This window comes from Anomaloglossus baeobatrachus, chromosome 6, assembly GCF_048569485.1.
Source record: "Anomaloglossus baeobatrachus isolate aAnoBae1 chromosome 6, aAnoBae1.hap1, whole genome shotgun sequence".
Lineage (NCBI taxonomy): Eukaryota > Metazoa > Chordata > Amphibia > Anura > Aromobatidae > Anomaloglossus > Anomaloglossus baeobatrachus.
The window spans coordinates 288471926-288483972 of record NC_134358.1 but is presented as its reverse complement, the minus strand read 5'-3'; the positions used below and the strand labels follow the sequence as shown (position 1 = coordinate 288483972).

Here is a 12047-nt window from a genome sequence, read left to right as displayed (position 1 = left end):
TCGAATCCCCACCAATCCACAAGTTACCACCTTTCCTTTAGATAGGTGACCAATTTTAGATAGTAGAATCTTTTAAGGTATGTGCCCAAGATCAGGACTCACTGCGTCCTGGACGCGGCGGCTCCTGGCCTGCGGGGCCGCGGGTCTTCTCTACAAGAGAACGCAGGAGACTCCAGCTGCTTGTACCCACAAGCAGGGTTCAATTAGTGTAGCCTTAAACCACATCCGTTTTAGAAAAAAAAAGTTCCAAAAATAATTATCATTCATAGGTATACTCTGTCACAGAATAGACCACTGTAGTACTTAGGCATAAATATTCTACTTTTTTATCACTGTATCAAAGTAGATCAGGTCTTCCCAGGGTTTTCCTATAGAAAAATTACATATCAAACTCAAATACACAGGAGGGACAAAATTAAAAACTTGGACAAAGTTGCAGGCTCCACATTCTCCATGGAGTGCTATGCGGGGGGCGCGTTATTCTCCATGGAGGGCTAACGGGCTCCCCCGCATAGCCCTCCATGGAGAATAATGCCCCCCCCCCCCCGCATAGCACTCCATGGAGAATAACAGGCCCCCCCCACGCATAGCCCTCCATGGAGAATAACGGGCCCCCCCCCCGCATAGCCCTCCATGGAGAATAACGGGCCCCCCCCCCCGCATAGCCCTCCATGGACAATAACGGGCCCCCCCCCCCGCATAGCCCTCCATGGAGAATAACGGCCCCCCCCCGTATAGCCCTCCATGGAGAATAACGCCCCCCCCCCCGCATAGCCCTCCATGGAGAATAACGGGCCCCCCAGCATAGTCCTCCATGGAGAATAACGGGCCCCCCAGCATAGCCCTCCATGGAGAATAACGGGCCCCCCAGCATAGCCCTCCATGGAGAATAACGGGCCCCCCAGCATATCCCTCCATGGAGAATAACGGGCCCCCCAGCATAGCCCTCCATGGAGAATAACGGGCCCAACAGCATAGCCCTCCATGGAGAATAACGGGCCCCCCAGCATAGCCCTCCATGGAGAATAACGGGCCCCCCAGCATAGCCCTCCATGGAGAATAACGGGCCCCCCAGCATAGCCCTCCATGGAGAATAACGGGCCCCCCCGCATAGCCCTCCATGGAGAATAACGGGCCCCCCCGCATAGCCCTCCATGGAGAATAACGGGCCCCCCCGCATAGCCCTCCATGGAGAATAACGGGCCCCCCCGCATAGCCCTCCATGGAGAATAACGGGCCCCCCCGCATAGCCCTCCATGGAGAATAACGGGCCCCCCCGCATAGCCCTCCATACTGAATATTATCACAGGCCAAATTAAAAAGCAAACAAACAAAACGGCCTGCGTGCCAGATCTGACCACGGGCTAGTTTACATATGTGAATGAAATTAAATATTCCATTATTTGTTAAACACGAAGAGCTCTTTGAAGAGATTGAAAGGACCATAAAGAGAAATGGAGGGGTGTCTTGCCATACCCATCAGTCACTTCAGGTTGGGGATCCTGAAACAACCTGGACCTCTTGCTGCATTCAGACAGGCTTCCACCATCTGCTTTACCATCCCCTGCGTTGGTCCACTCTCCAGATGATCTTTTTGTTTTCTGATCCACAGGATCTAGTGCCATCATTCCCTGATTATTATTAGTGCGAATTTCCTTGATATCAAGAAAATTTGAAGGATTTTCTCTAAAATGTTAAGGAAAAGAAAAAATATATATTAGTATAATACATTAGGGAGGTGTGAAAAAAAAAAAAAAAAGTTGTAAAGTTCCTATACGGTTTTCAGAAATAGAAACGATAAGGCTGTGTTCACACACTGCGTTTTTTACCTGCGTTTTTGGTCCGTTTTTGGTCCGTTTTTGCTGCAGAAATTTCTTGAGAAATTCTTGTAACCTTTCTGCAGACATTCCCCAGCAAAACCTATGGCAAAAAAAATTAGCTGTGCACACACTGTGTTTTTTTCTTAAGAAAATTCTTTCAGTAGATTTTCTTAAGAAAAAGAATGAGCATGTCACTTCTTTTCTGCAGCTAACTGCGTTTTTTGCCATAGATAATTGGCACAATAACGCAGGGAGCAACCAGCGGTAAAAACGCACCTAAAACGGACCTAAAACGGACCTAAAACGGACCTAAAACGGACCTAAAACGGACCTAAAACGGACCTAAAACGGACCTAAAACGGACCTAAAACGGACCTAAAACGGACCTAAAACGGACCTAAAACGGACCTAAAACGCGGCAAAAACGCAGGTGCGTTTTTGGTGCGTTTTTTAACACAGGTGCACTCTTAAGAAATTTCTTAAGAAATTTCTTAAGAAAAATCATTTTTCTAGTGTGAACATAGCCTAATAGTTTAATTTTTATCAATTTACAAAATGAATGAAGGAAAACGAAATCTAAATCTCATCAATATTTGGTGTGATCACCCTTTGCCTTCAAAGCAGCATCAGTTCCTCTAGGTGCCCGGGTACAAAGCTTTCAAAGAACTTGGCAGGCTGGTGGCTCCAAATATGTTATAACTAACCACGGGGATCTTCTGAAGATGAAGGATTGCACAAATCCTTCGGCCTCATCGTGTAATCCCACACAGACTGGATGATAAGTAGATAAATCACAGCAATGGTGCGCAAGTAGGATCCAATCCAATAGAGCAGTAAAGGCCGCTTTACATGCAACGATATTGCTAACGAGATCTCGTTGGGGTCACGGAATTTGTGACGCACATCCGGCCACTTTAGCGATATCGTTGCGTGTGACACCTATTAGCGATTTTGAATCGTTGAAAAAAAACGTTCAAAAATCACTAAAATCGGTGACATGCCCCCCCTATTCCCAATTATCGTTGCTGCTGCGTGTACGATGTAGTTCGTCGTTCCTGCGGCAGCATACATCGCTACGTGTGACACCGCAGGAACCACACCTTACCTGCAGCCGCCAGGAATATGGAAGGAAGGAAGGAGGTGGGCGGGATGTTTGGCCCACTCATCTCCGCCCCTATTGGGCGGCCGCTTAGTGACGTCGCTGTGACGCCGAACGAACCGCCCCCTTAGAAAGGAGGACGCTCGCCGGTCACAGCGATGTCGCTAGGCAGGCAAGTAGTGTGACGGGTCTGAGTGATGTTGTGCGCCACGGGCAACACTTTGCCCGTGTGGCACAACCAATGGTGGCAGGTACGCACGCTAGCGATATCGGTAACGATATTGCAGCGTGTAAAGCGGCCTTAAGTAGAGCATATCACTTGAGTACCAAATTCTACTTTACTGGATGATGTTGAGATCAGGGCTCTGTGGGGCCAGATCATCACTTCCAGGACTACTAGGCTGTCTTTGCTATGAAGATCGTTCTTAATGACAATCACTGTATGTGTCGGGCCCTGTGGGTGTACTAACGGGCCCTGTGGGTGTACTAACATGCTAAGAGGGCGGCTAGTCATGGGATATATCACCCTTGGGACTAGTCCTTGCTCTCATTAGCATATGGTAAAAGATCTTTAGTAATACTTTTTCTACAGATCTCTTTATCTATGCTAGTGTATACAGGGACAGTTAGGCAGGGATTAGCAATATACACCCAGAACTGCTCGTGGTTCTGGATTCATGTTGCCCCTGACAGGTTCCCTTTAATAACGGTGTTTCAATCTACGTATGAAAATGATGATGATTAATTAGCTGTTTGGAGAATTATAGTCAGACATAAGAGTAATCAAAAGTACCAGAGTTCCGACTTATAAGTGTGCCTAAAAGAATTGATGCAGTTTAGAAGCCAAAGAGTGGTCACGTCACATTGATATAATTCAGATGTCTACTCTGTTTATTCACTTTGCATTTTGTTACTTGATAAAAGCAAACTATTAGCACTTCTATTTTTGAAAACATCCTAAAATTTTGCACAATATTAATACAACATCATAGTATTCAGGTCAACAAGAAATCACACAATGCAAAGCAGAAGAGTCATTGTGAGGAAATCTTAAAAAGAGGTTTACCCAGGAGCAAATGTTCTTTTTTTTTTTTGTTTTTAATTTCAATACATTTTGGAATAATAATTTCCACAATTGAAGGTGTTTAAAAAAAAAAAAAAAAAAAAATAAAATAAAATATGTTCCTGTGCTGAGATAATCTTATACGAGGGGCTGCTGATAAGTCTTTGGCCTTAACCATAAAGAAACGAGATAGGGTGATGAAACTTTACATTTATTCCACATACTCTCCACTGATGACAACACACTTCTTACAATCGGTATTCCAAGTTCTGTAAGCCTATGAAAAAGATGGCTTTCAGTTGTGCCTCAAACCAGGTATCTGTAGCAGCTATGGCAGCAAAAATGGTGTGAAATTTGGTACCCTTGAGTGGTTTCTTCAGGTTTGGAAACAGATGATAGTCAGAGGGAGCTAGATCTGGTGAATAAGGTGGGTGGTCAACCAGCTGGAAGCCCAGCTCTGGCAGTTTTGCCGTAGTTACTTGTGCAGTGTGAGTGGAGGCGTTGTCTTGCAGGAACAAGATTCCTTTGGACAGCTTGCCACACTTTCTGGCCTTCAGAGCTGCTTTCAATTGGTCCAAAAGTGCAATGTAATACCTTGCAGTGATGATGGAACCCTTTTGAAGGTAGTCCACTAGCAGCACACCCTCCTTATCCCAGAAAACAGACACCATCACCTTAGTGGCTGATTTTTGCACCATGAACTTCTTTGGATGAGGAGAACCACTGTGCCTCCACTCTTGTCTGCACCTTGCTTTCAGGGTCATACAAATAAATCCAGGTCTCATCCATAGTGACCAGTCGATCCAGGAAGTTCTTATCAGTCAGGAATCGCTGACAAATGACCGGGAAGTTTTCACTCACATGTTTCTCTGATCTGTTGTTAAATATTTTGGGACTCACTTTGCAGATAGCTTCCTCATGTCCAAATGTTCATGGATAATGACACAAACACGTTCACGGGAAATCCCCATGATGTCTGCTATTGCTTTAGCTCAAATTCGTCCATTCTCCAGTACGAGGTTGTGCACAGCATCGACGATCTCCGGAACAACAACCACTCTCGGTCGTCCAGGACGTTCCTCATCATTGGTGCTGAAGTGGCCCATTTTACATTTGGCAACCCAGTTCTTATCTGTGGAATATGAAGGGCATTGATCCCCCAATGTCTGCGACATATCACCATGAATATCCTTCCCGGACTTTCCTTGCAGAAACAAGAATTTTATCACTCCTCTGCTCTCAGTTGCTGTGAATATCACATTAGACTCCTCCATTTTGTTTTCCCATGTGCGTAGAACACTGATACCATAAGCAACAAGCACAAAATTTTGAAGACATATATTACACACATAAGGCTTTCATGTATTGTAACATTTGTTACCATAGAAACAAAAAAAAATAAATTACAAAGCCAAAGACTTAGCAGAGACACATATACGAGGGGCTGCTGATATGTACTGTGTAATGGTTGTCTGACCCTACAGGTACATGGTCTGATCATACCACATCTCCTGGGCCGGGGAGGAAGAAAAAAAAAAAAAAATTCACAAGAAATGATTTTTCTTCCTAAGTCTGCAGTTTAGATGACAGACACTTATGCGCACAACTCACCCATTGTCTATCTCATCGCTGGGTTCGGACAGTAACAGATGTCTTGTATAGATGGGCAGCTCAGCGGCACAGTCCAGGATTTCAGGTTCTAGCTGCTGGGAGCTCTCGGGAGGGCCGGCCACCTCCACTGTCACGGGTACGTCTGCCTCCTGTGCGCTGTGATGGAAACATGTGAACAATTGTCACATTACTCAGTGCTGCACAGTTGAGTGGAAACATCACTGAAAGTGAGACTGTAGGAGTTTCCCTTGAGGGCAGTGACGCGTTACCTCTCACGGGCATCGTTATATAATTAGATGGACACTGATGAAGAATCGGCCCCAGTGATGACAGCCATAGGGCGGAACGGTCATTACAAAGGATTACTTATTACCTGGAGCTGTCACTGATCCAGAGCTATTATTATTGTATGGTGACAAGGGCTGTGACTCAGCGGCAGGATGAAAAGAGGAAGTGGAGTCTAATTACAGCATCACCACGTTTACAAACGAGGGACTGTCCCACTGGATGGCGGCAGCTGCTGGCACCCAGTGAGGACCGACACGCTGGATGATGGCGGCAGCTGCGGGCACCCAGTGAGGACCGGCACGCTGGATGATGGCGGCAGCTGCGGGCACCCAGTGAGGACCGGCACGCTGGATGATGGCGGCAGCTGCTGGCACCCAGTGATGACCGGCACGCTGGATGATGGCGGCAGCTGCTGGCACCCAGTGAGGACCGGCACGCTGGATGATGGCGGCAGCTGCTGGCACCCAGTGATGACCGGCACGCTGGATGATGGCGGCAGCTGCTGGCACCCAGTGATGACCGGCACGCTGGATGATGGCGGCAGCTGCTGGCACCCAGTGAGGACCGGCACGCTGGATGATGGCGGCAGCTGCTGGCACCCAGTGAGGACCGGCACGCTGGATGATGGCGGCAGCTGCTGGCACCCAGTGAGGACCGGCACGCTGGATGATGGCGGCAGCTGCTGGCACCCAGTGATGACCGGCACGCTGGATGATGGCGGCAGCTGCTGGCACCCAGTGAGGACCGGCACGCTGGATGATGGCGGCAGCTGCTGGCACCCAGTGAGGACCGGCACGCTGGATGATGGCGGCAGCTGCTGGCACCCAGTGAGGACCGGCACGCTGGATGATGGCGGCAGCTGCTGGCACCCAGTGATGACCGGCACGCTGGATGATGGCGGCAGCTGCTGGCACCCAGTGACAGTACAGAGGAGACATGTTCTCTAAGTTTCTGGGTCTTGTAAACCAATAGTGTACTTTCAATAACGTGGACACTGTAAGATACCGTACCTAAAAGCCTCCCAGGATCCAGCTCCCCATCACTGTTCCGGTCTCAGTGTCACATTACAGCCAATCACTGACCTCAGTGGGAGGTGCTGCCTTCCTAGGGTGAGCTCAGCGATTGGGTACAACCGTGATTTGTGTTTCGGACGTGGTGGTGAACAGATTAGTGGTGGTGAACAGATTAGTGGTGGTGAACAGATTAGTGGTGGTGAACAGATTAGTGGTGGTGAACAGATTAGTGGTGGTGAACAGATTAGTGGTGGTGAACAGATTAGTGGTGGTGAACAGATTAGTGGTGGTGAGGCGGCACGGTCAGGGAAGACCTGCTCTGCTTGTTTTACAGCATTTGGATCCATTTTCCAACTTGAGCCATTAATGGAAGTGAAGGGAACAGTGTCACACATGTGGGGCCGGATACCGCCACTACCAGCCACTTCCATGACTTATGGCCCCGGCGGAGCTTACTCTGTGTATGCGTCTCCATTGGTGCAGGCTACACATGTACAGGATTTCCCGTGTCACCCCTAGAGCAGAGGACATGGTACAGTCTCCATATCTGGGTGCAGCCCACACAGGGTCTGTAATCCCCTCCGGAGGGGTGGCCACACCATCACGTGACCTCTGGAAGTGTCACCAGGCTGCCCAGGATTAGAAGAGTGTAGCAGCGACCAGCCACAGACGGCTATCTGCTGTCACCTGCTAGGAAGGCGGACACCCCGGTGTGACCGGGCGGCGCCAACTACATACACCCGTACATATACACTCCTACCTGCCCTCTCCGTGCAACTCAGCGCAGCGACTACCGTGAGCACTACCGGAAATAGTGTCCATCAGAGCTGCACTTCCCTGCTTCATCCACCACACCTACTGTCTCAGTGAGCCAATCACCGCGCCGCGAGAAGCTATCCAATCAGCAGTCCAACTTCAACGCACCAATCAGAGAACGTCTGAAATGGCTTCATCTTCCTCATAGTCGTTCTGAGAGGTGATAGATGATTGGCTATAGCCGGGCTTAGCAGTGTGCACAGAGGGGAGCGCGCAGTCTGGCTCTGTAAAGTGGAGCGCGCAGTCTGGCTCTGTAAAGTGGAGCGCGCAGTCTGGCTCTGTACGGTGGAGCGCGCAGTCTGGCTCTGTAAAGTGGAGCGCGCAGTCTGGCTCTGTACGGTGGAGCGCGCAGTCTGGCTCTGTACAGTGGAGCGCGCAGTCTTGCTCTGTACAGTGGAGCGCGCAGTCTTGCTCTGTACGGTGGAGCGCGCAGTCTTGCTCTGTACGGTGGAGCGCGCAGTCTGGCTCTGTACGGTGGAGCGCGCAGTCTGGCTCTGTACGGTGGAGCGCGCAGTCTGGCTCTGTACGGTGGAGCGCGCAGTCTGGCTCTGTACGGTGGAGCGCGCAGTCTGGCTCTGTACGGTGGAGCGCGCAGTCTGGCTCTGTACGGTGGAGCGCGCAGTCTGGCTCTGTACAGTGGAGCGCGCAGTCTGGCTCTGTACAGTGGAGCGCGCAGTCTTGCTCTGTACAGTGGAGCGCGCAGTCTTGCTCTGTACAGTGGAGCGCGCAGTCTTGCTCTGTACAGTGGAGCGCGCAGTCTGGCTCTGTACAGTGGAGCGCGCAGTCTGGCTCTGTACAGTGGAGCGCGCAGTCTGGCTCTGTACAGTGGAGCGCGCAGTCTGGCTCTGTACAGTGGAGCGCGCAGTCTGGCTCTGTACGGTGGGGAGTGCGCAGTCTGGGTCTGTACAGTGGAGCGCGCAGTCTGGCTCTGTACGGTGGGGAGTGCGCAGTCTGGCTCTGTACGGTGGGGAGCGCGCAGTATGGCTCTGTACGGTGGGGCGCGCACAGTCTGGGTCTGTACGGAGGGGGCGCGCAGTCTGGCTCTGTACGGTGGGGCGCGCACAGTCTGGGTCTGTACGGAGGGGGCGCGCAGTCTGGCTTGGTACGGAGGGGAGAGCGCAGTCTGGCTCTGTACGGTGGGGAGTGCGCAGTCTGGCTCTGTACGGTGGGGAGCGCGCAGTCTGGCTCTGTACGGTGGGGCGCGCACAGTCTGGGTCTGTACGGAGGGGGCGCGCAGTCTGGCTCTGTACGGTGGGGCGCGCACAGTCTGGGTCTGTACGGAGGGGGCGCGCAGTCTGGCTTGGTACGGAGGGGAGAGCGCAGTCTGGCTCTGTACGGTGGGGAGCGTGCAGTCTGGTTCTGTACGGTGGGGAGCGCGCAGTCTGGGTCTGTACAGTGGGGCGCGCGCAGTCTGGGTCTGTACGTAGCGAAATTGTCGTTAAGTGGGTTACTCGTTAAGCGAGGTACCACTGTACCTCTTTTAGTCTTGTATGTCTTAAGGGTGCGTTACACGCTGCGACATCGCCAGCGATAGCGATGTCGTGCGCGATAGCACCCTCCCCCGTCGTTCGTGCGACATTTGGTGATTGCTGCCGTAGCGAACATTATCGCTACGGCAGCGTCACACGCACATACCTTTGCAGCGATGTCGCTGTGACCGCCGAACAATCCCTCCTTCAAGGGGGAGATGCATTTGGCGTCATAGCGACGTCACTGTGGCGTCACTAAGCGGCTGCCCAATAGCAGAGGAGGGGAGGAGATGAGCGGCCGGGACATGCCGTCCGCCTCCTTCCTTCCTCATTGCCGGTGGATGCAAGTAAGGAGATGTTCATCGTTCCTGCGGTGTCACACGTAGCGATGTGTGGTGCCGCAGGGACGACAAACAACCTCGCTGCTGACCAGACAACGATTTTTGGTAAATGAACGACGTCTTACAGACCAACAATTTTTGCCTCTTTTGCGATCATTTAAGGTCGCACATAGGTGTTACATGCTGTGATGTCGCTAACGACGCTGGATGTGTGTCACAAACACCGTGACCCCGACGATATATCGTTAGCGATGTCGCAGCGTGTAAATGGCCCTTTAGTTTCTGCCTTCCCTCACCTATACACTCCTCTTACCTATTTTGCACCCTCTCTCTATATCAGCCCTTCTCCCACTGAGGCCTTACTGACATTTCTCAATCACTCCAAACCATCCACTACCACCATACAGCCTCACACAAATCACTGGACCACCTTACCCTGTCTCTTTAAATTGTGCACTCTGGAACTCACGGTCAGTGTGCATCAAACTCCTCTACATTCAAGACTTTTTCCTCTCCAACTCCCTTCACCTTCTTGCTCTTACACAAACCTGGATCCAGCAGTCTGACACCATCGCCTCTGCTGCTCTCGTATCGTGGGCTACAATTCTCACATAACCCCAGACCTGAGAACAGACCAGGTGGAGGTGTTGGTCTGCTCCTTTCATCACAATGTGCTTTCCAGGTCATCCCCTCCAGTACCCTCACTTATGTTTCCTTCCTTTTGAAGTTCACACCATTAGACTCTTCAAACAGTTCTCCATGCGAGTGACAGTTGTGTATCGCCCTCCAGGCTCCTCCCGGCAGTTTCCGGATCACTTTGCCACTTGGCTTCCTTACTTTCTATACTGTCACATTCCCACTTTCATCATGGAGAACTTTAAAATCCATATTAACCCCTTCACCCCCGGCCACTAAAACACCCTAATGACCGGGCCATTTTTTGCAATTCTGACCAGTGTCACTTTGACAGGTTATAACTCTGGAACGCTTCAACGGATCCTGGCGATTCTGACATTGTTTTTTTGTGACATATTGTACTTCATGTCAGTGGTAAATTTAGGCCGATACTTTTTGCGTTTATTTGTGAAAATTTAGGAAATTGTGTGAAAATTTGGAAAATTTCGCAATTTTCAAACTTTGAAAATTTATGCCCATAAATCTGAGAGATATGTCACACAAAATAGTTACTAAATAACATTTCCCACTTGTGTACTTTACATCAGCGCAATTTTCGAAAGAAATTTTTTTTTCGTTAGGAAGTTAGAAGGGGTCAAAGTTCATCAGCAATTTCTAATTTTTCCAACAAAATTTACAAAATATTTTTTTAGGGACCACATCACATTTGAAGTGACTTTGAGAGGCCGACGTGACAGAAAATACCCAAAAGTGACCCCATTCTAAAAACTGCACCCCTCACACTGCTCAAAACCACATCCAAGAAGTTTATTAACCCTTCAGGTGCGTCACAGGAACCAAAACAATGTGGAAGGAAAAAATGAAAATTTTACTTTTTAACACAAAAATGTTACTTTAGCCATAAAATTTTCATTTTTACAAGGGAGAAAAGAGAAAGTGCACCCTACAATTTATTGTGCATTTTCTCCTGAGTACGCTGATACCCCATATGGGGTAAAAATCAATTGTTTGGGCGCACGGCAGAGGTCGAAAGGCAAGGAGCGCCATTTGAATTTTTGAACACAAAATTAGCTGCACTCATTAGCGGACGCCATGTTGGGTTTGAAGACCCCCTGAGGTGCCTAAACAATGGAGCTCCCCCACAAGTGACCCCATTTTGGAAACTAGAGCCCTCAAATATTTTTTCTAGATGTTTGATGAGCACTTTGAACACCTGGGGGCTTCACAGAAGTTTATAACGTTGAGCCGTGAAAAGAAAAAAAAAATTTTTACCACAAAACTGTTGCTTCAACTAGGTAGCTTTTTTTTTCACAAGGGTATCGGGAAAAAATGCAACATAAAATGTATTGTCCATTTTCTCCTGAGTACGCAGATACCTCATATGTGGTGGAAATCAAATGTTTGGACACACGGCAGTGCTCGGAAGGCAAGGAGCGCCATTTGAATTTTTGAACGCAAAATTAGCTGCACTAATTAGCGGATGCCATGTCGGGTTTGAAGACCCCCTGAGGTGCCTAAACAATGGCGCTCCCCCACAAGTGACCCCATTTTGGAAACTAGAGCCCTCAAATATTTTTTCTAGATGTTTGATGAGCACTTTGAACACCTGGGGGCTTCACAGAAGTTTATAACGTTGAGCCGTGAAACCAAAAAAAAAATTTTTTTACCACAAAACTGTTGCTTCAACTAGGTAGCTTTTTTTTCACAAGGGTATCGGGAAAAAATGCAACATAAAATGTATTGTCCATTTTCTCCTGAGTACGCAGATACCTCATATGTGGTGGAAATCAAATGTTTGGACACACGGCAGTGCTCGGAAGGCAAGGAGCGCCATTTGAATTTTTGAACGCAAAATTAGCTGCACTAATTAGCGGACGCCATGTCGGGTTTG

At 49.2% G+C, this 12047-nt stretch overlaps 1 protein-coding gene across 2 annotated transcripts in view; it reads right to left on the bottom strand.

The window, feature by feature from the left end:
- OTULIN (OTU deubiquitinase with linear linkage specificity) overlaps positions 1-12047 on the bottom strand; it is a 70689-nt gene that overhangs the window by 53717 nt on the left and 4925 nt on the right. The window contains exons 1-3 of one of the 2 annotated variants that reach the window (XM_075314872.1): positions 7655-7744; positions 5594-5749; positions 1477-1686 (exon numbers count right to left, since the gene is read on the bottom strand). In XM_075314872.1, coding sequence (XP_075170987.1) covers positions 1477-1686; positions 5594-5749; positions 7655-7740 — 452 coding nt within the window. In that variant the 5' untranslated portion in view covers positions 7741-7744. Of the gene's footprint in view, positions 1-1476; positions 1687-5593; positions 5750-7654; positions 7745-12047 lie in introns of those variants that run through there. The other variant, XM_075314870.1, reaches the window with a different exon arrangement.